The 27465-nt window shown below is 40.3% G+C and overlaps 3 protein-coding genes and 3 long non-coding RNA genes across 7 annotated transcripts; 3 read left to right on the top strand and 3 right to left on the bottom strand.

Annotated features, from left to right (window-relative positions):
* Positions 1-1570: 1570 nt before the first annotated feature.
* Positions 1571-3343, bottom strand: LOC117747949. Its single transcript, XR_004611507.1, has 3 exons — positions 3185-3343; positions 2116-2277; positions 1571-1681 (listed from the first exon to the last, which is right to left on the bottom strand). It is a non-coding gene; the product is annotated as an uncharacterized LOC117747949 (long non-coding RNA).
* Positions 1624-6827, top strand: LOC117747948. Of its 2 annotated transcripts, none has more exons than XM_034557495.1 (5): positions 1624-1740; positions 1836-1960; positions 4570-4665; positions 5786-5886; positions 6600-6827. In XM_034557495.1, the coding sequence occupies exons 2-5, from the start codon at positions 1876-1878 to the stop codon at positions 6663-6665; spliced, it is 348 nt and encodes a 115-aa protein (XP_034413386.1). In that variant the 5' UTR covers positions 1624-1740; positions 1836-1875; the 3' UTR covers positions 6666-6827. The 2 variants fall into 2 exon arrangements, with proteins under 2 accessions (XP_034413386.1, XP_034413385.1); XM_034557494.1 differs by lacking the exons at positions 1624-1740; positions 1836-1960 and adding exons at positions 3348-3503; positions 3901-4227.
* Positions 6828-9987: 3160 nt separating this feature from the next.
* On the bottom strand, positions 9988-11867 carry LOC117747954. Its single transcript, XR_004611509.1, has 3 exons — positions 11708-11867; positions 10403-10800; positions 9988-10204 (listed from the first exon to the last, which is right to left on the bottom strand). It is a non-coding gene; the product is annotated as an uncharacterized LOC117747954 (long non-coding RNA).
* Positions 11868-11874: 7 nt separating this feature from the next.
* Positions 11875-15350, top strand: LOC117747953. Its single transcript, XM_034557498.1, has 5 exons — positions 11875-12026; positions 12424-12750; positions 13093-13188; positions 14309-14409; positions 15123-15350. The coding sequence occupies exons 1-5, from the start codon at positions 11969-11971 to the stop codon at positions 15186-15188; spliced, it is 648 nt and encodes a 215-aa protein (XP_034413389.1). The 5' UTR covers positions 11875-11968; the 3' UTR covers positions 15189-15350.
* Positions 15351-18497: 3147 nt separating this feature from the next.
* On the bottom strand, positions 18498-20390 carry LOC117747952. The gene is made up of 3 exons (XR_004611508.1): positions 20231-20390; positions 18926-19323; positions 18498-18727 (listed from the first exon to the last, which is right to left on the bottom strand). It is a non-coding gene; the product is annotated as an uncharacterized LOC117747952 (long non-coding RNA).
* Positions 20391-20393: 3 nt separating this feature from the next.
* On the top strand, positions 20394-23873 carry LOC117747951. The gene is made up of 5 exons (XM_034557497.1): positions 20394-20549; positions 20947-21273; positions 21616-21711; positions 22832-22932; positions 23646-23873. The coding sequence occupies exons 1-5, from the start codon at positions 20492-20494 to the stop codon at positions 23709-23711; spliced, it is 648 nt and encodes a 215-aa protein (XP_034413388.1). The 5' UTR covers positions 20394-20491; the 3' UTR covers positions 23712-23873.
* Positions 23874-27465: the final 3592 nt, after the last annotated feature.

Here is a 27465-nt window from a genome sequence, read left to right as displayed (position 1 = left end):
ATATCCCAGAGCTTATCAAGGCAAATAAATGGAATATTCTTCCAAGTCAGTCACCTGATCTCAACCCCAGTGACCTTTTTTACACTACGTTACACCTTTTCATCTATTCAGATAACACTGAAGGCGGAAAGAGACACAAACAAGCAGAAACCTAGGGAGGCTGCAGTAAAGGCCTGCAACGCATCTCAAGGGAGGAGACTCAGCGTTTGATGTGTGTGTGTGTGTGTGTGTGTGTGTGTGTGTGTGTGTGTGTGTGTGTGTGTGTGTGTGTGTGTGTGTGTGTGTGTGTGTGTGAGATCCGAGGAACTCGGATCAGAGATCAGTATTCGGTGGTGAATAAGGTGCGAAAGGATGAAGCTTCTACTCAGCAGTCTGCTGCTCGCCTCGTTCTTAGCCCGCTCATCTTGGAGTGAGTAGAAAAAACACACCTGGTCTTCGGTGATCTCCATGTTCATTGTTGTATTATTATTATTATGTGATAGTTGATCATTACATTTGAGCAAAAGAGGCGTGTGGTTGTGAGGTTACTGTGTGGGGGCCACACGTGAACTACATGTAAGTACGTGAACGTACCAATGGATTATTCATTCAAGTCAAATGCAATAAAAGTGAGATTTAGATTCATTTAAACTTGAGGGGGACAAAAGTATAATGTATAATAATGATTATTCAAGAAAATTGAATTTGAAAACTTAGCTCAGCATGTTGAAGCAAATACTTATTTCCATATGTGGAGTTAAATTGTGGAAATCCTGGAGGAATGATTTTAAATGTTGTTTTTCTGTGATTCTATGAAACAAGATGAACAAAATGAATCAAATGAACAAGTAAACACTGAACCCAACGCGTGGGCTTGTTTCTCTGCATCAACTTATGGTTGAAATTAATTGCTACCAAATTCAGGCGCCAGGTGACGATTCAAAATGTCAAAAATATAATGCATAAGGCTCTCCCTCATTCCAAGATATACATTTTTAATGAATTAATAAATCCATGGACTTTCATAGCTCATGTGTTTCAGCAAGATGTCTGCTCATTCTCAAATCGTTGTGCACTTTCAAAACATAGCCCACATATTCCGTGTTGTAATTTAATGAGAGTAAAGTCATATTATTTCAAGAAAATAGTCATAACAATACTGTGACAAAGTCATAAGCTAATCAGAATAACGTCGTAATATTTCAAGAAAGAAAACTTCCTGTCCGACGCCGTCTGCTGTGCAAGTTTATAAATGAATATGATTTAATTTGCTGATGACCATTTTGGCAGCGGTGCGTGGTTTCCCGTTGTAGCGTAGCTGTTTGGTGTTGTGATGACAAACCAAATGATGCATCCCACTTTTTTTTTTAGATCTTGTCAACGATCTTATCGATGATTTGTATGCTAACGCTAGACGTTAAAACCGACATGTTTCAACTTTTATTATAAAAAAAGACATTAACAAAAAAGTGACCACTATTTGTTATGGTTGTTGTGAAATCATTGCTTTATTCGGTTGTTTTGTGATCCGTTTTAGCGCTTCTCCAGATTTTGGTGAAAAGTGCCAAAAACTGTTCATCAAGCTGGTTTGGCTTTTGAAACGATGCCATGTGTTTGGTGTTGTATGATGCATCACCTTGTCGTCTCCTCGCAGGTGTTTCATCTCCAGGCACACCCGCTGTTACCCAGTCCCATGATGTCTCTGTGGAGGAGGGGGGGACAGTAGACATGAGCTGCTGCTGGACACCGAACTTTGACAGAGTGAAAGTTTATTGGCTGAAAAATCAAACAGCTATTAAGGATGACATTATCAACTCGTCCAACTGCTCAAACTTGACCGTTCCGAATGTCAGCAGAGAGGATTCAGGGAGATACATCTGCAATCTGACAGTGGAGATGCCATATTTAGCTATAGTTGTAGGAAATGGTATTGTCATCATCGTCACTGCCAGAGACGAGACAGAGGACAACACAGCAGGAGGTATGTCACAGCTGCCCCTCCCCAAAAAGGTTTGGACGCCCTGTTGTATACAACGTCTCAGCTTGTTGCCTCTGTGGGTGAATTTCAGGTTCCCCCCCGGAGGAAGTGCTCATCTTTGTCCTGAGGTGCCTGCTCGTCCTCGCCCTCTTCATCACCTTCTTCTGCATCAACAGTTTCGCGACCAAAGCTCAGCAACGCACACCAGGTACCACACAGCTTCCGCTCCGTTGCGATGAAACGGCGGCGTACATGTTCCAGTGCATGATGACTAATCGATCAGTGCGTTCGTGTTTCAGCTGCTCCTGGAATCCAACGCACTGCAGGAGGCCAAAGAAAGGAAGAAAAACGAGAAGAAGAGGAAAGAGATGAGACATAGAAGCGGAGTGAAAACGGCGATTACTTTGTCTCAATCAGGACAACACAAACATCAACACGTGTCACCTTTAATGAGTTGCTGATGATTAAGCCAGTGTAAAATAAATCTTGATATCTTGTGTTTCCTTTGACTTCAGCTGTGTTCTTGAATGCATGCCATTAAAAACAATGACAAACATTTTACAGGACACGTGTCATTTTACACCCACTCACGTGAAGGGACAAATTAGGATTTGGTCTGAAGGTGGACCCATTGAGTTAAGTTGTGAGAGGTCTTCTCACATGTTGAGGACCCCTAGTGGCAGCACTAAAGAATGCAATATAAGGCACAACAATTCAAACTCCCTCTACCAGTACATGGATGTGACCCCTGGACACAGATGACCCATTTAAGTAGAAACAGCACCAATACCCACCAGATTGGTCTGAGTGTTCTGCAAAGAAGAACCAAAGCCATCAGAGTGATGTGAAAAATAGCATAAAGTCATTTAAAAACTGTAAACACAGGGGTTTTAACCCAAGTGAAACTGCACAATATAGTCCTTTGCACTTTTTGAATGCTCCACTACTGGCATTTAACTTGATACAGACACTCAAATACATCAGGGGAACTAGGGACTAACTTCAAGGTTAGAAATGGAGTCAGGCCAAACATGTCAGCTGGTTGCTGGAATGCCGGCGGCCAGCGCGAAGATAACCGTGCCATCGTTCAGATTTAGTTGAAATCCCTTAAAGGTTTTACATATAGAAATATAAGCGTTAATATAGCAGCAAACAACTATTTGCTATGAGAACACCATTAGCTGCTAAACGCCGCCATGTTGAGAGCCGAGTGGAGGCAATACATACGCTTTAAATACTGATAATCCACTGCTTCACTCCTCAAGATCTATTTTGTTTGGCGGCCCCTTTTAGTATTTCTGTTGTTGGAGCCAAATGGACTTTTATCTCTGAACTGCAAGTTATCTTTCGCACTGCCTTCTTTCTATCTGAAGGAGGAAGGAACAAAAGCTGTGGTTTTTCAAATGTTTCTGCAGGGGAGGGGGGGCGGACTCAGAGCTGCTGTGAGGAAATGAGTGTCAGTTGTCAGCAGTGAATCAGAGAGTAAAGATGAAGCTTCTACTCAGCAGTCTGCTACTCGCCTCTCTTTGTGCCCTCTCATCTTGGAGTGAGTAAAAAAAACTGCTGAACCTTTAAAGGCACATGTTTCTGAGAGATATGAGCTCAAAATACCTGAACTATGGCAGCCTTCCTCTGATCACTTTTGTTTTTAGATCTTGTCAACGATCTTATCGATGATTTGTATGCTAACGCTCGACGTTAAAACCGACATGTTTCAACTTTTATATATAAAAAAAGACTGTAAACAATAACAAAAAAGTGACCACTATTTGTTATGGTTGTTGTGAAATCATTGCTTTATTTGGTTGTTTTGTGATCCGTTTTAGCGCTTCTCCAGATTTTGGTGAAAAGTGCCAAAAACTGTTCATCAAGCTGGTTTGGCTTTTGAAACGATGCCATGTGTTTGGTGTTGTATGATGCATCACCTTGTCGTCTCCTCGCAGGTGTTTCATCTCCAGGCACACCCGCTGTTACCCAGTCCCATGATGTCTCTGTGGAGGAGGGGGGGACAGTAGACATGAGCTGCTGCTGGACACCGAACTTTGACAGAGTGAGAGTTTATTGGCTGAAAAATCAAACAGCTATTAAGGATGACATTATCAACTCGTCCAACTGCTCAAACTTGACCGTTCCGAATGTCAGCAGAGAGGATTCAGGGAGATACATCTGCAATGTGACAGTGGAGATACCATATTTAGCTATCGTTGTAGGAAATGGTATTGTCATCATCGTCACGGCCAGAGACGAGACAGAGGACAACACAGCAGGAGGTATAGTAATAATAATAATAATACATTTGTTTTATAAGGCGCCTTTCAAGGCACTCAAGGTCGCCGTACAACATATTTAAAAATCTGACACAATTTAAAAAGCAGCACAGTTAAAAGCAGAACAGTGACACAACCCCAGTGGCATTACAGTGTTGCATAAAGTATTTGACTAATATCTGGTTTGCCAATGGCTGGGGCTAACAATTGTAGATCAGTCACATGCTTGCTTGTTTTAGATTTAAACATTTTTTTTTTAAATCAAACACACACACAAATTTCCTTTTTTCTTTAAATCTTTTTAATATTTGTGTTTCTTTTTTTTCTCACAACGTGGACATCCAGGTCTTCTACAGTCTCCCGTGATAATTCCCCTGGCTGTGGTGGCCCCATTGCTCCTCATCGCTCTTGTGTGTTTCTGCTTTCTGCGACGGAGACAAGGTACAAGGAAAAAATATGATTATGGTATCAAAAAATCAACGGTGCTCATGTAAATAATGTGATGTATTGTTTCAGACAAAACAATATGAAATCAGCTTGTTTGAAAACAATTTTTATTTCAGTCAATATACGTAGCAAACCTATTGTTAGAAAGATGTTGACATAGGAGCAAGTGCTTAATTTGACCTGAAGAGTAAATAAAATAAGCGTTTTCGCCAATAGGTGCTTTTAAGATAAAGACCAAAAGGTTTTCTATAAAAGCTGGAAACACAACACTGAAATATTATCACCTACTACTTTAAACTGTTTCCTATTACCTGAAACAATTATTATTATTATTAAATTGCAGGTTGTAAAGAAAAACAATGAGTTGAAGACTCAAAAAACAATTTTCGTTGTGCTGACAGGAACTTTGGAGTGATGACTTTCTTCGTCAGCTTCATGGTTAACATACAAATACTGATGAGAGCAGCTTTAAACGTGACGAGGAACCAACATAGCTGGTTAAAATCACGGCAGCTGAACTCTGTTGGAAAACTGAGAGAATAATTTGACCGTGTAGAAGACCAATAACACCGATTTGCTTTAAATGACGTGTTCCATGAAATATATAAACAAATTAAACTTAAAGTTTGATGTTTACATGGACAACACATCACCTCTAGCATGCATGATAACACACTGCATGTCCGTAAAGGAAATTCCACAAAATGTCACACGGTGTCATTTCAGTGAAAAATGTATGGGTCCTAAAATCGAACCCTGTGGGACACCGAGGACAAATTGTTTTCTGAGAATGATGAAGAATGGCTTGTTGCAATGGAGTTAGCGCCTAAGGATGTATGAGCTGACCACATTTAGTGCCGCGCTGAGATTGGGAAAAGTGTTTCAGGAGACACAACGATGCCACTTTCAGTCTCTGTTTATTAGCAGAGTAATAGACCAGTGACCTTCTTGGGGCAGTAATATAGTAACTTGCAGCAGATGTGAACAGTGGTAGAGACAGTAGCAACTGCAATGAAACATAAAAATAGTACTTCCATGTTTTTTTGTCGCTGCACGGGAATCATTTTTGTGTGACTAACTGTATAATCTTTTTTTGTGTGTCCCACGGGTTCAGCGCAAGCTGCCAGGGTGATCTACGAGGTTCCCCACATTAACTCTGAGGAGGCAGAAATGGACAAACACAGCACCAGCTCCTCCAGAGGTTCTTCCCAGTGGGTGAGTGTAACGGCATCGAGGCTATACGGAGACGAATGTTGCGTGTAGAATAACAATAACAAAGTGGAACAACTAAATGGTGGCACCAACCAACCAAATTCCGCACATGATAATGTAGTTAAAAGCATCTAGTGACTTGTATGCTCATAACGCTGGTGTAGCGTTACCCGCTAGGTTTCCCCACAAAATACATGTACATATCCGGTCACTCAATATTAGGCCACTTGCTAATGTATTCCACCCACTCAATAATGGCACAGAGACCTTGAAAGTCAAATAGTTTAGGTAGCATTCACCATCGTTGGTGCTATTTTGCCAAGATGCATGTCCACCCTTACTCACCTCATTAAAGGGTCTTTATGGAGTCACTTTAAAATGTTCAAGGTTGTACTCTGTTATGTTTTATTAGTCTGCATTATGTTATCAGGTGTTATTATACATAAGAGCAACAATCTCAAACTCTCAAAGGATTTAATACACAACTATTGTTTCTGGATCATATTTTAGCTTCAAGAAGTTAAGGTTTTTCTGGTCACAAATATAATGATGTTCAAACCACAGCTTGAGTAGTGTTTGGACACTATTATGAAATATAACTGACATCCTGTTTCTGAGTAATCGTGTCTACCAATCACGCCTACTCTCACTTTATTCCACTGATACAGTATAATGTAAACTTGCAATAATTGTTTCTATGTCTTTGTCTCTTTCAGTGTCAGGTACCAGTGTATGAATCCTGTGACTACTTTGAACGTGTGGAGAACAAAGAAAGTGAATGAGGTGTGCTGATCGGGGACATTTACTCATCTTTCAGTATTTTCTACTTTTCAGCATGAATATAATGTACATTATTTGACTAACCTTTACCTGAATTATGCACTTGTGTATATTATTTTTGATGAGTGTAAATATTTGTTTCTATAAACTCAGTCCTGTCCATCTTTGTGGTCTAAGTTTGTTTTAATAATGACACAGTGTGTATGCATTTGTAGACTGGTTTACTTGATCAAACTAGAAGCTATAGTCAGTGGTCTGCATTAGGAAGTGTATTGATTCTGAAGCAAAGATGCAGGTTTCACACACGAAGGACGCCGAGTGGAAACTGTGCTACTAGTTTGGCGCATAAAAAGGTCAATGACAGGAAGTGGAAACAGCTCATATGTGGCGGTTACTCCCTGGCCACGACACTTGATACAGAGCTGCTAAAATGTTAACAGCTGACTTATTGTGAATAACTTTTGCTAAGACCCAGTTTTACTCATCATTCATCTCTAAACACATGTGCTCTGCCTTTCAGGTTATGTGTTGATTTTCCCACGACCACGTTAGCATCATTGAAAGCAGATCTACAGATAAAATTGGCAGTAGTTGGTAATACTAGCCATACATACGTGCTTAGAAAATATGACCATAGTTTGCATAAAGAGTAGCCGTGAGAGCAGAATTGTGAGAATATATATATATATTTATTTATATATATATATTAGCATACTGTTACAAATAATTTTGCTTAACTTGCATCCCAAAATATTTTAATTGCGACACTTTAGCTGCTCTAAGATAGATAGCTAGCAACTTGATATCAGCCTTGTAGGATTTGCTATTTAGGAAAATTGTATTTATTTTTTAAATCGCTTTAAAATTTTCCATAAAAAAGAGTTTTCCGACTACCCAGAACGATTAAATTGTTCTTTGCATGGAGGCTACACTGGATAGTAGTATAACCCACGGGGCACCGGTGATTTACATATAGATCAGACGATTGTCTGACCAATGGTTTGATGGGCAGGTGTGGTTCGTTCCCTCGATATTTCATGACAGATTAAGCAGATAAAAAGCTCTGGACATGATTCAAAAGGTTGAGTTTGCATTTGGTAGCTGATCTCTCAGCATGAGGACCAAAGAGGTGTCAATGTAAGTGAAGGAGGCCATTAAAAGCCTGATAATACATAAACCTATCAGGCAGATAGCAGAAACATTAGGATTGACCAAATCAACAGTTTGGTACATTCCTAAAAATAAGGAATATGCTGTCAAGCTCACCAACACCAAACGGAAGACCTGTAAAGTAGACGTAGCAGAATTCTTTCCTTGGTGAAGAAAACCCTTCATAACATGAATACTGAGGTCAAGAATACTCTGGAGGAAGGAGGCGTGTCTTTGTTAAAGTCTAAAATCAAGAGATGGCTTCATGAACCTGAATACAGAAGGTTTACTACAAGGTCTAAACCACTGGAACACTGAAGAACAGGAGGGACAGATTACACTTTGCCAGAAAACATCTGAATGAGCCCGATGAGTTTGAGATGAAGATTCTTTGGAAGATGAAACCAAGATGAACTTGTACCAGAATGATGGGAAGAGAAAAGTGTGGATAAGGAAAGGAACGACTCCTGATCTGAAGCAAAACACATCCTCTGGTTAACATGGTGGAGGCGGTGCTATGGCACGGGCTGTATGGCTGCCAATGGAACCGGGTCATGATGTTCATTGATGATGTCACGGCTGATAGAAGTAGGATGAGGTTTGAGGTGTTCAGGGCTTTACGATCTGCTTACATTCAGCCAAATGCTGCAAAACTGATGGGATGGCGCTTCTCAGTGCAGATGGGTAATGACCAAAAACATACTGTGAAAAATATCCCAGAGCTTATCAAGGCAAATAAATGGAATATTCTTCCAAGTCAGTCACCTGATCTCAACCCCAGTGACCTTTTTTACACTACGTTACACCTTTTCATCTATTCAGATAACACTGAAGGCGGAAAGAGACACAAACAAGCAGAAACCTAGGGAGGCTGCAGTAAAGGCCTGCAACGCATCTCAAGGGAGGAGACTCAGCGTTTGATGTGTGTGTGTGTGTGTGTGTGTGTGTGTGTGTGTGTGTGTGTGTGTGTGTGTGTGTGTGTGTGTGTGTGTGTGTGTGTGTGTGAGATCCGAGGAACTCGGATCAGAGATCAGTATTCGGTGGTGAATAAGGTGCGAAAGGATGAAGCTTCTACTCAGCAGTCTGCTGCTCGCCTCGTTCTTAGCCCGCTCATCTTGGAGTGAGTAGAAAAAACACACCTGGTCTTCGGTGATCTCCATGTTCATTGTTGTATTATTATTATTATGTGATAGTTGATCATTACATTTGAGCAAAAGAGGCGTGTGGTTGTGAGGTTACTGTGTGGGGGCCACACGTGAACTACATGTAAGTACGTGAACGTACCAATGGATTATTCATTCAAGTCAAATGCAATAAAAGTGAGATTTAGATTCATTTAAACTTGAGGGGGACAAAAGTATAATGTATAATAATGATTATTCAAGAAAATTGAATTTGAAAACTTAGCTCAGCATGTTGAAGCAAATACTTATTTCCATATGTGGAGTTAAATTGTGGAAATCCTGGAGGAATGATTTTAAATGTTGTTTTTCTGTGATTCTATGAAACAAGATGAACAAAATGAATCAAATGAACAAGTAAACACTGAACCCAACGCGTGGGCTTGTTTCTCTGCATCAACTTATGGTTGAAATTAATTGCTACCAAATTCAGGCGCCAGGTGACGATTCAAAATGTCAAAAATATAATGCATAAGGCTCTCCCTCATTCCAAGATATACATTTTTAATGAATTAATAAATCCATGGACTTTCATAGCTCATGTGTTTCAGCAAGATGTCTGCTCATTCTCAAATCGTTGTGCACTTTCAAAACATAGCCCACATATTCCGTGTTGTAATTTAATGAGAGTAAAGTCATATTATTTCAAGAAAATAGTCATAACAATACTGTGACAAAGTCATAAGCTAATCAGAATAACGTCGTAATATTTCAAGAAAGAAAACTTCCTGTCCGACGCCGTCTGCTGTGCAAGTTTATAAATGAATATGATTTAATTTGCTGATGACCATTTTGGCAGCGGTGCGTGGTTTCCCGTTGTAGCGTAGCTGTTTGGTGTTGTGATGACAAACCAAATGATGCATCCCACTTTTGTTTTTAGATCTTGTCAACGATCTTATCGATGATTTGTATGCTAACGCTAGACGTTAAAACCGACATGTTTCAACTTTTATTATAAAAAAAGACAATAACAAAAAAGTGACCACTATTTGTTATGGTTGTTGTGAAATCATTGCTTTATTCGGTTGTTTTGTGATCCGTTTTAGCGCTTCTCCAGATTTTGGTGAAAAGTGCCAAAAACTGTTCATCAAGCTGGTTTGGCTTTTGAAACGATGCCATGTGTTTGGTGTTGTATGATGCATCACCTTGTCGTCTCCTCGCAGGTGTTTCATCTCCAGGCACACCCGCTGTTACCCAGTCCCATGATGTCTCTGTGGAGGAGGGGGGGACAGTAGACATGAGCTGCTGCTGGACACCGAACTTTGACAGAGTGAAAGTTTATTGGCTGAAAAATCAAACAGCTATTAAGGATGAAATTATCAACTCGTCCAGCTGCTCAAACTTGACCGTTCTGAATGTCAGCAGAGAGGATTCAGGGAGATACATCTGCAATGTGACAGTGGAGATACCATATTTAGCTATAGTTGTAGGAAATGGTATTGTCATCATCGTCACTGCCAGAGACGAGACAGAGGACAACACAGCAGGAGGTATGTCACAGCTGCCCCTCCCCAAAAAGGTTTGGACGCCCTGTTGTATACGACGTCTCAGCTTGTTGCCTCTGTGGGTGAATTTCAGGTTCCCCCCCGGAGGAAGTGCTCATCTTTGTCCTGAGGTGCCTGCTCGTCCTCGCCCTCTTCATCACCTTCTTCTGCATCAACAGTTTCGCGACCAAAGCTCAGCAACGCACACCAGGTACCACACAGCTTCCGCTCCGTTGCGATGAAACGGCGGCGTACATGTTCCAGTGCATGATGACTAATCGATCAGTGCGTTCGTGTTTCAGCTGCTCCTGGAATCCAACGCACTGCAGGAGGCCAAAGAAAGGAAGAAAAACGAGAAGAAGAGGAAAGAGATGAGACATAGAAGCGGAGTGAAAACGGCGATTACTTTGTCTCAATCAGGACAACACAAACATCAACACGTGTCACCTTTAATGAGTTGCTGATGATTAAGCCAGTGTAAAATAAATCTTGATATCTTGTGTTTCCTTTGACTTCAGCTGTGTTCTTGAATGCATGCCATTAAAAACAATGACAAACATTTTACAGGACACGTGTCATTTTACACCCACTCACGTGAAGGGACAAATTAGGATTTGGTCTGAAGGTGGACCCATTGAGTTAAGTTGTGAGAGGTCTTCTCACATGTTGAGGACCCCTAGTGGCAGCACTAAAGAATGCAATATAAGGCACAACAATTCAAACTCCCTCTACCAGTACATGGATGTGACCCCTGGACACAGATGACCCATTTAAGTAGAAACAGCACCAATACCCACCAGATTGGTCTGAGTGTTCTGCAAAGAAGAACCAAAGCCATCAGAGTGATGTGAAAAATAGCATAAAGTCATTTAAAAACTGTAAACACAGGGGTTTTAACCCAAGTGAAACTGCACAATATAGTCCTTTGCACTTTTTGAATGCTCCACTACTGGCATTTAACTTGATACAGACACTCAAATACATCAGGGGAACTAGGGACTAACTTCAAGGTTAGAAATGGAGTCAGGCCAAACATGTCAGCTGGTGGCTGGAATGCCGGCGGCCAGCGCGAAGATAACCGTGCCATCGTTCAGATTTAGTTGAAATCCCTTAAAGGTTTTACATATAGAAATATAAGCGTTAATATAGCAGCAAACAACTATTTGCTATGAGAACACCATTAGCTGCTAAACGCCGCCATGTTGAGAGCCGAGTGGAGGCAATACATACGCTTTAAATACTGATAATCCACTGCTTCACTCCTCAAGATCTATTTTGTTTGGCGGCCCCTTTTAGTATTTCTGTTGTTGGAGCCAAATGGACTTTTATCTCTGAACTGCAAGTTATCTTTCGCACTGCCTTCTTTCTATCTGAAGGAGGAAGGAACAAAAGCTGTGGTTTTTCAAATGTTTCTGCAGGGGAGGGGGGGCGGACTCAGAGCTGCTGTGAGGAAATGAGTGTCAGTTGTCAGCAGTGAATCAGAGAGTAAAGATGAAGCTTCTACTCAGCAGTCTGCTACTCGCCTCTCTTTGTGCCCTCTCATCTTGGAGTGAGTAAAAAAAACTGCTGAACCTTTAAAGGCACATGTTTCTGAGAGATATGAGCTCAAAATACCTGAACTATGGCAGCCTTCCTCTGATCACTTTTGTTTTTAGATCTTGTCAACGATCTTATCGATGATTTGTATGCTAACGCTCGACGTTAAAACCGACATGTTTCAACTTTTATATATAAAAAAAGACTGTAAACAATAACAAAAAAGTGACCACTATTTGTTATGGTTGTTGTGAAATCATTGCTTTATTTGGTTGTTTTGTGATCCGTTTTAGCGCTTCTCCAGATTTTGGTGAAAAGTGCCAAAAACTGTTCATCAAGCTGGTTTGGCTTTTGAAACGATGCCATGTGTTTGGTGTTGTATGATGCATCACCTTGTCGTCTCCTCGCAGGTGTTTCATCTCCAGGCACACCCGCTGTTACCCAGTCCCATGATGTCTCTGTGGAGGAGGGGGGGACAGTAGACATGAGCTGCTGCTGGACACCGAACTTTGACAGAGTGAGAGTTTATTGGCTGAAAAATCAAACAGCTATTAAGGATGACATTATCAACTCGTCCAACTGCTCAAACTTGACCGTTACGAATGTCACCAGAGAGGATTCAGGGAGATACATCTGCAATCTGACAGTGGAGATACCATATTTAGCTATCGTTGTAGGAAATGGTATTGTCATCATCGTCACGGCCAGAGACGAGACAGAGGACAACACAGCAGGAGGTATAGTAATAATAATAATAATACATTTGTTTTATAAGGCGCCTTTCAAGGCACTCAAGGTCGCCGTACAACATATTTAAAAATCTGACACAATTTAAAAAGCAGCACAGTTAAAAGCAGAACAGTGACACAACCCCAGTGGCATTACAGTGTTGCATAAAGTATTTGACTAATATCTGGTTTGCCAATGGCTGGGGCTAACAATTGTAGATCAGTCACATGCTTGCTTGTTTTAGATTTAAACATTTTTTTTTTAAATCAAACACACACACAAATTTCCTTTTTTCTTTAAATCTTTTTAATATTTGTGTTTCTTTTTTTTCTCACAACGTGGACATCCAGGTCTTCTACAGTCTCCCGTGATAATTCCCCTGGCTGTGGTGGCCCCATTGCTCCTCATCGCTCTTGTGTGTTTCTGCTTTCTGCGACGGAGACAAGGTACAAGGAAAAAATATGATTATGGTATCAAAAAATCAACGGTGCTCATGTAAATAATGTGATGTATTGTTTCAGACAAAACAATATGAAATCAGCTTGTTTGAAAACAATTTTTATTTCAGTCAATATACGTAGCAAACCTATTGTTAGAAAGATGTTGACATAGGAGCAAGTGCTTAATTTGACCTGAAGAGTAAATAAAATAAGCGTTTTCGCCAATAGGTGCTTTTAAGATAAAGACCAAAAGGTTTTCTATAAAAGCTGGAAACACAACACTGAAATATTATCACCTACTACTTTAAACTGTTTCCTATTACCTGAAACAATTATTATTATTATTAAATTGCAGGTTGTAAAGAAAAACAATGAGTTGAAGACTCAAAAAACAATTTTCGTTGTGCTGACAGGAACTTTGGAGTGATGACTTTCTTCGTCAGCTTCATGGTTAACATACAAATACTGATGAGAGCAGCTTTAAACGTGACGAGGAACCAACATAGCTGGTTAAAATCACGGCAGCTGAACTCTGTTGGAAAACTGAGAGAATAATTTGACCGTGTAGAAGACCAATAACACCGATTTGCTTTAAATGACGTGTTCCATGAAATATATAAACAAATTAAACTTAAAGTTTGATGTTTACATGGACAACACATCACCTCTAGCATGCATGATAACACACTGCATGTCCGTAAAGGAAATTCCACAAAATGTCACACGGTGTCATTTCAGTGAAAAATGTATGGGTCCTAAAATCGAACCCTGTGGGACACCGAGGACAAATTGTTTTCTGAGAATGATGAAGAATGGCTTGTTGCAATGGAGTTAGCGCCTAAGGATGTATGAGCTGACCACATTTAGTGCCGCGCTGAGATTGGGAAAAGTGTTTCAGGAGACACAACGATGCCACTTTCAGTCTCTGTTTATTAGCAGAGTAATAGACCAGTGACCTTCTTGGGGCAGTAATATAGTAACTTGCAGCAGATGTGAACAGTGGTAGAGACAGTAGCAACTGCAATGAAACATAAAAATAGTACTTCCATGTTTTTTTGTCGCTGCACGGGAATCATTTTTGTGTGACTAACTGTATAATCTTTTTTTGTGTGTCCCACGGGTTCAGCGCAAGCTGCCAGGGTGATCTACGAGGTTCCCCACATTAACTCTGAGGAGGCAGAAATGGACAAACACAGCACCAGCTCCTCCAGAGGTTCTTCCCAGTGGGTGAGTGTAACGGCATCGAGGCTATACGGAGACGAATGTTGCGTGTAGAATAACAATAACAAAGTGGAACAACTAAATGGTGGCACCAACCAACCAAATTCCGCACATGATAATGTAGTTAAAAGCATCTAGTGACTTGTATGCTCATAACGCTGGTGTAGCGTTACCCGCTAGGTTTCCCCACAAAATACATGTACATATCCGGTCACTCAATATTAGGCCACTTGCTAATGTATTCCACCCACTCAATAATGGCACAGAGACCTTGAAAGTCAAATAGTTTAGGTAGCATTCACCATCGTTGGTGCTATTTTGCCAAGATGCATGTCCACCCTTACTCACCTCATTAAAGGGTCTTTATGGAGTCACTTTAAAATGTTCAAGGTTGTACTCTGTTATGTTTTATTAGTCTGCATTATGTTATCAGGTGTTATTATACATAAGAGCAACAATCTCAAACTCTCAAAGGATTTAATACACAACTATTGTTTCTGGATCATATTTTAGCTTCAAGAAGTTAAGGTTTTTCTGGTCACAAATATAATGATGTTCAAACCACAGCTTGAGTAGTGTTTGGACACTATTATGAAATATAACTGACATCCTGTTTCTGAGTAATCGTGTCTACCAATCACGCCTACTCTCACTTTATTCCACTGATACAGTATAATGTAAACTTGCAATAATTGTTTCTATGTCTTTGTCTCTTTCAGTGTCAGGTACCAGTGTATGAATCCTGTGACTACTTTGAACGTGTGGAGAACAAAGAAAGTGAATGAGGTGTGCTGATCGGGGACATTTACTCATCTTTCAGTATTTTCTACTTTTCAGCATGAATATAATGTACATTATTTGACTAACCTTTACCTGAATTATGCACTTGTGTATATTATTTTTGATGAGTGTAAATATTTGTTTCTATAAACTCAGTCCTGTCCATCTTTGTGGTCTAAGTTTGTTTTAATAATGACACAGTGTGTATGCATTTGTAGACTGGTTTACTTGATCAAACTAGAAGCTATAGTCAGTGGTCTGCATTAGGAAGTGTATTGATTCTGAAGCAAAGATGCAGGTTTCACACACGAAGGACGCCGAGTGGAAACTGTGCTACTAGTTTGGCGCATAAAAAGGTCAATGACAGGAAGTGGAAACAGCTCATATGTGGCGGTTACTCCCTGGCCTCGACACTTGATACAGAGCTGCTAAAATGTTAACAGCTGACTTATTGTGAATAACTTTTGCTAAGACCCAGTTTTACTCATCATTCATCTCTAAACACATGTGCTCTGCCTTTCAGGTTATGTGTTGATTTTCCCACGACCACGTTAGCATCATTGAAAGCAGATCTACAGATAAAATTGGCAGTAGTTGGTAATACTAGCCATACATACGTGCTTAGAAAATATGACCATAGTTTGCATAAAGAGTAGCCGTGAGAGCAGAATTGTGAGAATATATATATATATTTATTTATATATATATATTAGCATACTGTTACAAATAATTTTGCTTAACTTGCATCCCAAAATATTTTAATTGCGACACTTTAGCTGCTCTAAGATAGATAGCTAGCAACTTGATATCAGCCTTGTAGGATTTGCTATTTAGGAAAATTGTATTTATTTTTTAAATCGCTTTAAAATTTTCCATAAAAAAGAGTTTTCCGACTACCCAGAACGATTAAATTGTTCTTTGCATGGAGGCTACACTGGATAGTAGTATAACCCACGGGGCACCGGTGATTTACATATAGATCAGACGATTGTCTGACCAATGGTTTGATGGGCAGGTGTGGTTCGTTCCCTCGATATTTCATGACAGATTAAGCAGATAAAAAGCTCTGGACATGATTCAAAAGGTTGAGTTTGCATTTGGTAGCTGATCTCTCAGCATGAGGACCAAAGAGGTGTCAATGTAAGTGAAGGAGGCCATTAAAAGCCTGATAATACATAAACCTATCAGGCAGATAGCAGAAACATTAGGATTGACCAAATCAACAGTTTGGTACATTCCTAAAAATAAGGAATATGCTGTCAAGCTCACCAACACCAAACGGAAGACCTGTAAAGTAGACGTAGCAGAATTCTTTCCTTGGTGAAGAAAACCCTTCATAACATGAATACTGAGGTCAAGAATACTCTGGAGGAAGGAGGCGTGTCTTTGTTAAAGTCTAAAATCAAGAGATGGCTTCATGAACCTGAATACAGAAGGTTTACTACAAGGTCTAAACCACTGGAACACTGAAGAACAGGAGGGACAGATTACACTTTGCCAGAAAACATCTGAATGAGCCCGATGAGTTTGAGATGAAGATTCTTTGGAAGATGAAACCAAGATGAACTTGTACCAGAATGATGGGAAGAGAAAAGTGTGGATAAGGAAAGGAACGACTCCTGATCTGAAGCAAAACACATCCTCTGGTTAACATGGTGGAGGCGGTGCTATGGCACGGGCTGTATGGCTGCCAATGGAACCGGGTCATGATGTTCATTGATGATGTCACGGCTGATAGAAGTAGGATGAGGTTTGAGGTGTTCAGGGCTTTACGATCTGCTTACATTCAGCCAAATGCTGCAAAACTGATGGGATGGCGCTTCTCAGTGCAGATGGGTAATGACCAAAAACATACTGTGAAAAATATCCCAGAGCTTATCAAGGCAAATAAATGGAATATTCTTCCAAGTCAGTCACCTGATCTCAACCCCAGTGACCTTTTTTACACTACGTTACACCTTTTCATCTATTCAGATAACACTGAAGGCGGAAAGAGACACAAACAAGCAGAAACCTAGGGAGGCTGCAGTAAAGGCCTGCAACGCATCTCAAGGGAGGAGACTCAGCGTTTGATGTGTGTGTGTGTGTGTGTGTGTGTGTGTGTGTGTGTGTGTGTGTGTGTGTGTGTGTGTGTGTGTGTGTGTGTGTGTGTGTGTGAGATCCGAGGAACTCGGATCAGAGATCAGTATTCGGTGGTGAATAAGGTGCGAAAGGATGAAGCTTCTACTCAGCAGTCTGCTGCTCGCCTCGTTCTTAGCCCGCTCATCTTGGAGTGAGTAGAAAAAACACACCTGGTCTTCGGTGATCTCCATGTTCATTGTTGTATTATTATTATTATGTGATAGTTGATCATTACATTTGAGCAAAAGAGGCGTGTGGTTGTGAGGTTACTGTGTGGGGGCCACACGTGAACTACATGTAAGTACGTGAACGTACCAATGGATTATTCATTCAAGTCAAATGCAATAAAAGTGAGATTTAGATTCATTTAAACTTGAGGGGGACAAAAGTATAATGTATAATAATGATTATTCAAGAAAATTGAATTTGAAAACTTAGCTCAGCATGTTGAAGCAAATACTTATTTCCATATGTGGAGTTAAATTGTGGAAATCCTGGAGGAATGATTTTAAATGTTGTTTTTCTGTGATTCTATGAAACAAGATGAACAAAATGAATCAAATGAACAAGTAAACACTGAACCCAACGCGTGGGCTTGTTTCTCTGCATCAACTTATGGTTGAAATTAATTGCTACCAAATTCAGGCGCCAGGTGACGATTCAAAATGTCAAAAATATAATGCATAAGGCTCTCCCTCATTCCAAGATATACATTTTTAATGAATTAATAAATCCATGGACTTTCATAGCTCATGTGTTTCAGCAAGATGTCTGCTCATTCTCAAATCGTTGTGCACTTTCAAAACATAGCCCACATATTCCGTGTTGTAATTTAATGAGAGTAAAGTCATATTATTTCAAGAAAATAGTCATAACAATACTGTGACAAAGTCATAAGCTAATCAGAATAACGTCGTAATATTTCAAGAAAGAAAACTTCCTGTCCGACGCCGTCTGCTGTGCAAGTTTATAAATGAATATGATTTAATTTGCTGATGACCATTTTGGCAGCGGTGCGTGGTTTCCCGTTGTAGCGTAGCTGTTTGGTGTTGTGATGACAAACCAAATGATGCATCCCACTTTTTTTTTTAGATCTTGTCAACGATCTTATCGATGATTTGTATGCTAACGCTAGACGTTAAAACCGACATGTTTCAACTTTTATTATAAAAAAAGACATTAACAAAAAAGTGACCACTATTTGTTATGGTTGTTGTGAAATCATTGCTTTATTCGGTTGTTTTGTGATCCGTTTTAGCGCTTCTCCAGATTTTGGTGAAAAGTGCCAAAAACTGTTCATCAAGCTGGTTTGGCTTTTGAAACGATGCCATGTGTTTGGTGTTGTATGATGCATCACCTTGTCGTCTCCTCGCAGGTGTTTCATCTCCAGGCACACCCGCTGTTACCCAGTCCCATGATGTCTCTGTGGAGGAGGGGGGGACAGTAGACATGAGCTGCTGCTGGACACCGAACTTTGACAGAGTGAAAGTTTATTGGCTGAAAAATCAAACAGCTATTAAGGATGACATTATCAACTCGTCCAACTGCTCAAACTTGACCGTTCCGAATGTCAGCAGAGAGGATTCAGGGAGATACATCTGCAATCTGACAGTGGAGATACCATATTTAGCTATAGTTGTAGGAAATGGTATTGTCATCATCGTCACTGCCAGAGACGAGACAGAGGACAACACAGCAGGAGGTATGTCACAGCTGCCCCTCCCCAAAAAGGTTTGGACGCCCTGTTGTATACGACGTCTCAGCTTGTTGCCTCTGTGGGTGAATTTCAGGTTCCCCCCCGGAGGAAGTGCTCATCTTTGTCCTGAGGTGCCTGCTCGTCCTCGCCCTCTTCATCACCTTCTTCTGCATCAACAGTTTCGCGACCAAAGCTCAGCAACGCACACCAGGTACCACACAGCTTCCGCTCCGTTGCGATGAAACGGCGGCGTACATGTTCCAGTGCATGATGACTAATCGATCAGTGCGTTCGTGTTTCAGCTGCTCCTGGAATCCAACGCACTGCAGGAGGCCAAAGAAAGGAAGAAAAACGAGAAGAAGAGGAAAGAGATGAGACATAGAAGCGGAGTGAAAACGGCGATTACTTTGTCTCAATCAGGACAACACAAACATCAACACGTGTCACCTTTAATGAGTTGCTGATGATTAAGCCAGTGTAAAATAAATCTTGATATCTTGTGTTTCCTTTGACTTCAGCTGTGTTCTTGAATGCATGCCATTAAAAACAATGACAAACATTTTACAGGACACGTGTCATTTTACACCCACTCACGTGAAGGGACAAATTAGGATTTGGTCTGAAGGTGGACCCATTGAGTTAAGTTGTGAGAGGTCTTCTCACATGTTGAGGACCCCTAGTGGCAGCACTAAAGAATGCAATATAAGGCACAACAATTCAAACTCCCTCTACCAGTACATGGATGTGACCCCTGGACACAGATGACCCATTTAAGTAGAAACAGCACCAATACCCACCAGATTGGTCTGAGTGTTCTGCAAAGAAGAACCAAAGCCATCAGAGTGATGTGAAAAATAGCATAAAGTCATTTAAAAACTGTAAACACAGGGGTTTTAACCCAAGTGAAACTGCACAATATAGTCCTTTGCACTTTTTGAATGCTCCACTACTGGCATTTAACTTGATACAGACACTCAAATACATCAGGGGAACTAGGGACTAACTTCAAGGTTAGAAATGGAGTCAGGCCAAACATGTCAGCTGGTGGCTGGAATGCCGGCGGCCAGCGCGAAGATAACCGTGCCATCGTTCAGATTTAGTTGAAATCCCTTAAAGGTTTTACATATAGAAATATAAGCGTTAATATAGCAGCAAACAACTATTTGCTATGAGAACACCATTAGCTGCTAAACGCCGCCATGTTGAGAGCCGAGTGGAGGCAATACATACGCTTTAAATACTGATAATCCACTGCTTCACTCCTCAAGATCTATTTTGTTTGGCGGCCCCTTTTAGTATTTCTGTTGTTGGAGCCAAATGGACTTTTATCTCTGAACTGCAAGTTATCTTTCGCACTGCCTTCTTTCTATCTGAAGGAGGAAGGAACAAAAGCTGTGGTTTTTCAAATGTTTCTGCAGGGGAGGGGGGGCGGACTCAGAGCTGCTGTGAGGAAATGAGTGTCAGTTGTCAGCAGTGAATCAGAGAGTAAAGATGAAGCTTCTACTCAGCAGTCTGCTACTCGCCTCTCTTTGTGCCCTCTCATCTTGGAGTGAGTAAAAAAAACTGCTGAACCTTTAAAGGCACATGTTTCTGAGAGATATGAGCTCAAAATACCTGAACTATGGCAGCCTTCCTCTGATCACTTTTGTTTTTAGATCTTGTCAACGATCTTATCGATGATTTGTATGCTAACGCTCGACGTTAAAACCGACATGTTTCAACTTTTATATATAAAAAAAGACTGTAAACAATAACAAAAAAGTGACCACTATTTGTTATGGTTGTTGTGAAATCATTGCTTTATTTGGTTGTTTTGTGATCCGTTTTAGCGCTTCTCCAGATTTTGGTGAAAAGTGCCAAAAACTGTTCATCAAGCTGGTTTGGCTTTTGAAACGATGCCATGTGTTTGGTGTTGTATGATGCATCACCTTGTCGTCTCCTCGCAGGTGTTTCATCTCCAGGCACACCCGCTGTTACCCAGTCCCATGATGTCTCTGTGGAGGAGGGGGGGACAGTAGACATGAGCTGCTGCTGGACACCGAACTTTGACAGAGTGAAAGTTTATTGGCTGAAAAATCAAACAGCTATTAAGGATGACATTATCAACTCGTCCAACTGCTCAAACTTGACCGTTACGAATGTCACCAGAGAGGATTCAGGGAGATACATCTGCAATCTGACAGTGGAGATACCATATTTAGCTATCGTTGTAGGAAATGGTATTGTCATCATCGTCACGGCCAGAGACGAGACAGAGGACAACACAGCAGGAGGTATAGTAATAATAATAATAATACATTTGTTTTATAAGGCGCCTTTCAAGGCACTCAAGGTCGCCGTACAACATATTTAAAAATCTGACACAATTTAAAAAGCAGCACAGTTAAAAGCAGAACAGTGACACAACCCCAGTGGCATTACAGTGTTGCATAAAGTATTTGACTAATATCTGGTTTGCCAATGGCTGGGGCTAACAATTGTAGATCAGTCACATGCTTGCTTGTTTTAGATTTAAACATTTTTTTTTTAAATCAAACACACACACAAATTTCCTTTTTTCTTTAAATCTTTTTAATATTTGTGTTTCTTTTTTTTCTCACAACGTGGACATCCAGGTCTTCTACAGTCTCCCGTGATAATTCCCCTGGCTGTGGTGGCCCCATTGCTCCTCATCGCTCTTGTGTGTTTCTGCTTTCTGCGACGGAGACAAGGTACAAGGAAAAAATATGATTATGGTATCAAAAAATCAACGGTGCTCATGTAAATAATGTGATGTATTGTTTCAGACAAAACAATATGAAATCAGCTTGTTTGAAAACAATTTTTATTTCAGTCAATATACGTAGCAAACCTATTGTTAGAAAGATGTTGACATAGGAGCAAGTGCTTAATTTGACCTGAAGAGTAAATAAAATAAGCGTTTTCGCCAATAGGTGCTTTTAAGATAAAGACCAAAAGGTTTTCTATAAAAGCTGGAAACACAACACTGAAATATTATCACCTACTACTTTAAACTGTTTCCTATTACCTGAAACAATTATTATTATTATTAAATTGCAGGTTGTAAAGAAAAACAATGAGTTGAAGACTCAAAAAACAATTTTCGTTGTGCTGACAGGAACTTTGGAGTGATGACTTTCTTCGTCAGCTTCATGGTTAACATACAAATACTGATGAGAGCAGCTTTAAACGTGACGAGGAACCAACATAGCTGGTTAAAATCACGGCAGCTGAACTCTGTTGGAAAACTGAGAGAATAATTTGACCGTGTAGAAGACCAATAACACCGATTTGCTTTAAATGACGTGTTCCATGAAATATATAAACAAATTAAACTTAAAGTTTGATGTTTACATGGACAACACATCACCTCTAGCATGCATGATAACACACTGCATGTCCGTAAAGGAAATTCCACAAAATGTCACACGGTGTCATTTCAGTGAAAAATGTATGGGTCCTAAAATCGAACCCTGTGGGACACCGAGGACAAATTGTTTTCTGAGAATGATGAAGAATGGCTTGTTGCAATGGAGTTAGCGCCTAAGGATGTATGAGCTGACCACATTTAGTGCCGCGCTGAGATTGGGAAAAGTGTTTCAGGAGACACAACGATGCCACTTTCAGTCTCTGTTTATTAGCAGAGTAATAGACCAGTGACCTTCTTGGGGCAGTAATATAGTAACTTGCAGCAGATGTGAACAGTGGTAGAGACAGTAGCAACTGCAATGAAACATAAAAATAGTACTTCCATGTTTTTTTGTCGCTGCACGGGAATCATTTTTGTGTGACTAACTGTATAATCTTTTTTTGTGTGTCCCACGGGTTCAGCGCAAGCTGCCAGGGTGATCTACGAGGTTCCCCACATTAACTCTGAGGAGGCAGAAATGGACAAACACAGCACCAGCTCCTCCAGAGGTTCTTCCCAGTGGGTGAGTGTAACGGCATCGAGGCTATACGGAGACGAATGTTGCGTGTAGAATAACAATAACAAAGTGGAACAACTAAATGGTGGCACCAACCAACCAAATTCCGCACATGATAATGTAGTTAAAAGCATCTAGTGACTTGTATGCTCATAACGCTGGAGTAGCGTTACCCGCTAGGTTTCCCCACAAAATACATGTACATATCCGGTCACTCAATATTAGGCCACTTGCTAATGTATTCCACCCACTCAATAATGGCACAGAGACCTTGAAAGTCAAATAGTTTAGGTAGCATTCACCATCGTTGGTGCTATTTTGCCAAGATGCATGTCCACCCTTACTCACCTCATTAAAGGGTCTTTATGGAGTCACTTTAAAATGTTCAAGGTTGTACTCTGTTATGTTTTATTAGTCTGCATTATGTTATCAGGTGTTATTATACATAAGAGCAACAATCTCAAACTCTCAAAGGATTTAATACACAACTATTGTTTCTGGATCATATTTTAGCTTCAAGAAGTTAAGGTTTTTCTGGTCACAAATATAATGATGTTCAAACCACAGCTTGAGTAGTGTTTGGACACTATTATGAAATATAACTGACATCCTGTTTCTGAGTAATCGTGTCTACCAATCACGCCTACTCTCACTTTATTCCACTGATACAGTATAATGTAAACTTGCAATAATTGTTTCTATGTCTTTGTCTCTTTCAGTGTCAGGTACCAGTGTATGAATCCTGTGACTACTTTGAACGTGTGGAGAACAAAGAAAGTGAATGAGGTGTGCTGATCGGGGACATTTACTCATCTTTCAGTATTTTCTACTTTTCAGCATGAATATAATGTACATTATTTGACTAACCTTTACCTGAATTATGCACTTGTGTATATTATTTTTGATGAGTGTAAATATTTGTTTCTATAAACTCAGTCCTGTCCATCTTTGTGGTCTAAGTTTGTTTTAATAATGACACAGTGTGTATGCATTTGTAGACTGGTTTACTTGATCAAACTAGAAGCTATAGTCAGTGGTCTGCATTAGGAAGTGTATTGATTCTGAAGCAAAGATGCAGGTTTCACACACGAAGGACGCCGAGTGGAAACTGTGCTACTAGTTTGGCGCATAAAAAGGTCAATGACAGGAAGTGGAAACAGCTCATATGTGGCGGTTACTCCCTGGCCTCGACACTTGATACAGAGCTGCTAAAATGTTAACAGCTGACTTATTGTGAATAACTTTTGCTAAGACCCAGTTTTACTCATCATTCATCTCTAAACACATGTGCTCTGCCTTTCAGGTTATGTGTTGATTTTCCCACGACCACGTTAGCATCATTGAAAGCAGATCTACAGATAAAATTGGCAGTAGTTGGTAATACTAGCCATACATACGTGCTTAGAAAATATGACCATAGTTTGCATAAAGAGTAGCCGTGAGAGCAGAATTGTGAGAATATATATATATATTTATTTATATATATATATTAGCATACTGTTACAAATAATTTTGCTTAACTTGCATCCCAAAATATTTTAATTGCGACACTTTAGCTGCTCTAAGATAGATAGCTAGCAACTTGATATCAGCCTTGTAGGATTTGCTATTTAGGAAAATTGTATTTATTTTTTAAATCGCTTTAAAATTTTCCATAAAAAAGAGTTTTCCGACTACCCAGAACGATTAAATTGTTCTTTGCATGGAGGCTACACTGGATAGTAGTATAACCCACGGGGCACCGGTGATTTACATATAGATCAGACGATTGTCTGACCAATGGTTTGATGGGCAGGTGTGGTTCGTTCCCTCGATATTTCATGACAGATTAAGCAGATAAAAAGCTCTGGACATGATTCAAAAGGTTGAGTTTGCATTTGGTAGCTGATCTCTCAGCATGAGGACCAAAGAGGTGTCAATGTAAGTGAAGGAGGCCATTAAAAGCCTGATAATACATAAACCTATCAGGCAGATAGCAGAAACATTAGGATTGACCAAATCAACAGTTTGGTACATTCCTAAAAATAAGGAATATGCTGTCAAGCTCACCAACACCAAACGGAAGACCTGTAAAGTAGACGTAGCAGAATTCTTTCCTTGGTGAAGAAAACCCTTCATAACATGAATACTGAGGTCAAGAATACTCTGGAGGAAGGAGGCGTGTCTTTGTTAAAGTCTAAAATCAAGAGATGGCTTCATGAACCTGAATACAGAAGGTTTACTACAAGGTCTAAACCACTGGAACACTGAAGAACAGGAGGGACAGATTACACTTTGCCAGAAAACATCTGAATGAGCCCGATGAGTTTGAGATGAAGATTCTTTGGAAGATGAAACCAAGATGAACTTGTACCAGAATGATGGGAAGAGAAAAGTGTGGATAAGGAAAGGAACGACTCCTGATCTGAAGCAAAACACATCCTCTGGTTAACATGGTGGAGGCGGTGCTATGGCACGGGCTGTATGGCTGCCAATGGAACCGGGTCATGATGTTCATTGATGATGTCACGGCTGATAGAAGTAGGATGAGGTTTGAGGTGTTCAGGGCTTTACGATCTGCTTACATTCAGCCAAATGCTGCAAAACTGATGGGATGGCGCTTCTCAGTGCAGATGGGTAATGACCAAAAACATACTGTGAAAAATATCCCAGAGCTTATCAAGGCAAATAAATGGAATATTCTTCCAAGTCAGTCACCTGATCTCAACCCCAGTGACCTTTTTTACACTACGTTACACCTTTTCATCTATTCAGATAACACTGAAGGCGGAAAGAGACACAAACAAGCAGAAACCTAGGGAGGCTGCAGTAAAGGCCTGCAACGCATCTCAAGGGAGGAGACTCAGCGTTTGATGTGTGTGTGTGTGTGTGTGTGTGTGTGTGTGTGTGTGTGTGTGTGTGTGTGTGTGTGTGTGTGTGTGTGTGTGTGTGTGTGTGTGTGTGTGTGAGATCCGAGGAACTCGGATCAGAGATCAGTATTCGGTGGTGAATAAGGTGCGAAAGGATGAAGCTTCTACTCAGCAGTCTGCTGCTCGCCTCGTTCTTAGCCCGCTCATCTTGGAGTGAGTAGAAAAAACACACCTGGTCTTCGGTGATCTCCATGTTCATTGTTGTATTATTATTATTATGTGATAGTTGATCATTACATTTGAGCAAAAGAGGCGTGTGGTTGTGAGGTTACTTAGGAAAATTGTATTTATTTTTTAAATCGCTTTAAAATTTTCCATAAAAAAGAGTTTTCCGACTACCCAGAACGATTAAATTGTTCTTTGCATGGAGGCTACACTGGATAGTAGTATAACCCACGGGGCACCGGTGATTTACATATAGATCCCCCCCCCCCCATATATCCAGAATACTTGCTCACAACAAAATATGCAGATCACCATAAAATCTCACTGATTGACCTAAATATCTCTTTGGTGTTTTAATGGCTTTATATTATTTATAAGTCCATATTGTTGTTATCTATAACATTTGGAATAAAAATCAATTGTTATCAAGAATAGAAACATTTGTTATGTCCCCTTGGATAAACAAACACAATTTCAAAAATGTAGAAAGATTTTATAGGTCATTTTAGTTTATCCACTTGTCCCATACATCCCATAATACTGCGAGCTTGTCACGCTCTCGTCGACCCGGCCTTGTTTCTCCGTCATCAAAGCGTATGACACGGGACAAAACATGGAATGTGTTTAGAGACACGGGCGCTGAAATGTTGCCCTTCCATTGTCAGCAGCCCAAAGGTTGCTGTTGCTTCGCCTTTGGACTTGTACACTCCGGCAGCCCAATGTAGGGTTGCAAGTGGGTCACATCCAGGTCTTTCCAACTGTCCCCATACATGCGCCTCTCCTCTAAACTTGTCATCTCAAGTATATCCTTTTCAATTGATGGTGTTATGAAGAGCTCAAATGCTGATTGTATGTCTTTGACATGGATGACAGCGTTTCTGGTGGACCTGGAACCATTTAGTTGACATTAGCAGCACTAAATCAACCCTGTTGTTCAAGTGGGGAGGCGGACCATAATAGGCAGTATGTTTGCTGAGAGACAACAGGAGGGTCAACACAGTGTCTCATTCTCATCAGAGGAGGAGGCCTCATAATCAGGCCCTCCTCTCAGACATGTTCTCCTCTCTGTCACTTTCATGGTCAAAGAGGTATGACAACACCTCATTGACAGAAGACCTTATAGAACCATATCCTACCCTCCCCCACATCATGTGAACTATCAGTGGTTCTCACACTACTACAGCTATGGTTATGTTAGGTTATGGCTCTAAAGCTTTTATAAAATTATAAAAATTGACCTCAATATCATCCAAAACAACCAAAACAAATGTGTGTAAAATGTTGATATTTCTTATATGTTTTACACAGCTAAAAAAGCCGGGGGTCAAATTGACTCCAAAGAACACTGATGCGTGTACAGGACATTGAAAAAATATCATCTTGTTACCCAGTTGTCTCCATTTAATTGGGAAATGTCATGAAATATGAAGCAAAAAAAATGATGTCAATCATATATTTTGAGATG

Source organism: Cyclopterus lumpus, chromosome 18 (assembly GCF_009769545.1).
Source record: "Cyclopterus lumpus isolate fCycLum1 chromosome 18, fCycLum1.pri, whole genome shotgun sequence".
NCBI lineage: Eukaryota > Metazoa > Chordata > Actinopteri > Perciformes > Cyclopteridae > Cyclopterus > Cyclopterus lumpus.
Note: the sequence above shows the minus strand (reverse complement) of the source record. Positions and strands in the feature narration are given on the sequence as shown.

What these genes read in the sequence shown, in the direction of transcription:
- LOC117747953 (XM_034557498.1), top strand. Translation starts at nt 11,969, where the DNA reads ATGAAGCTTCTACTCAGCAGTCTGCTACTCGCCTCTCTTTGTGCCCTC. An exon ending in TTGTGCCCTCTCATCTTGGA is followed by an intron (nt 12,027 to 12,423) that starts GTGAGTAAAAAA and finishes GTCTCCTCGCAG; the next exon opens with GTGTTTCATCTCCAGGCACA. An exon ending in AGAGGACAACACAGCAGGAG is followed by an intron (nt 12,751 to 13,092) that starts GTATAGTAATAA and finishes GTGGACATCCAG; the next exon opens with GTCTTCTACAGTCTCCCGTG.
- LOC117747948 (XM_034557494.1), top strand. Translation starts at nt 3,446, where the DNA reads ATGAAGCTTCTACTCAGCAGTCTGCTACTCGCCTCTCTTTGTGCCCTC. An exon ending in TTGTGCCCTCTCATCTTGGA is followed by an intron (nt 3,504 to 3,900) that starts GTGAGTAAAAAA and finishes GTCTCCTCGCAG; the next exon opens with GTGTTTCATCTCCAGGCACA. An exon ending in CTTTCTGCGACGGAGACAAG is followed by an intron (nt 4,666 to 5,785) that starts GTACAAGGAAAA and finishes CCACGGGTTCAG; the next exon opens with CGCAAGCTGCCAGGGTGATC.
- LOC117747951 (XM_034557497.1), top strand. Translation starts at nt 20,492, where the DNA reads ATGAAGCTTCTACTCAGCAGTCTGCTACTCGCCTCTCTTTGTGCCCTC. An exon ending in AGAGGACAACACAGCAGGAG is followed by an intron (nt 21,274 to 21,615) that starts GTATAGTAATAA and finishes GTGGACATCCAG; the next exon opens with GTCTTCTACAGTCTCCCGTG. An exon ending in CCAGAGGTTCTTCCCAGTGG is followed by an intron (nt 22,933 to 23,645) that starts GTGAGTGTAACG and finishes TGTCTCTTTCAG; the next exon opens with TGTCAGGTACCAGTGTATGA.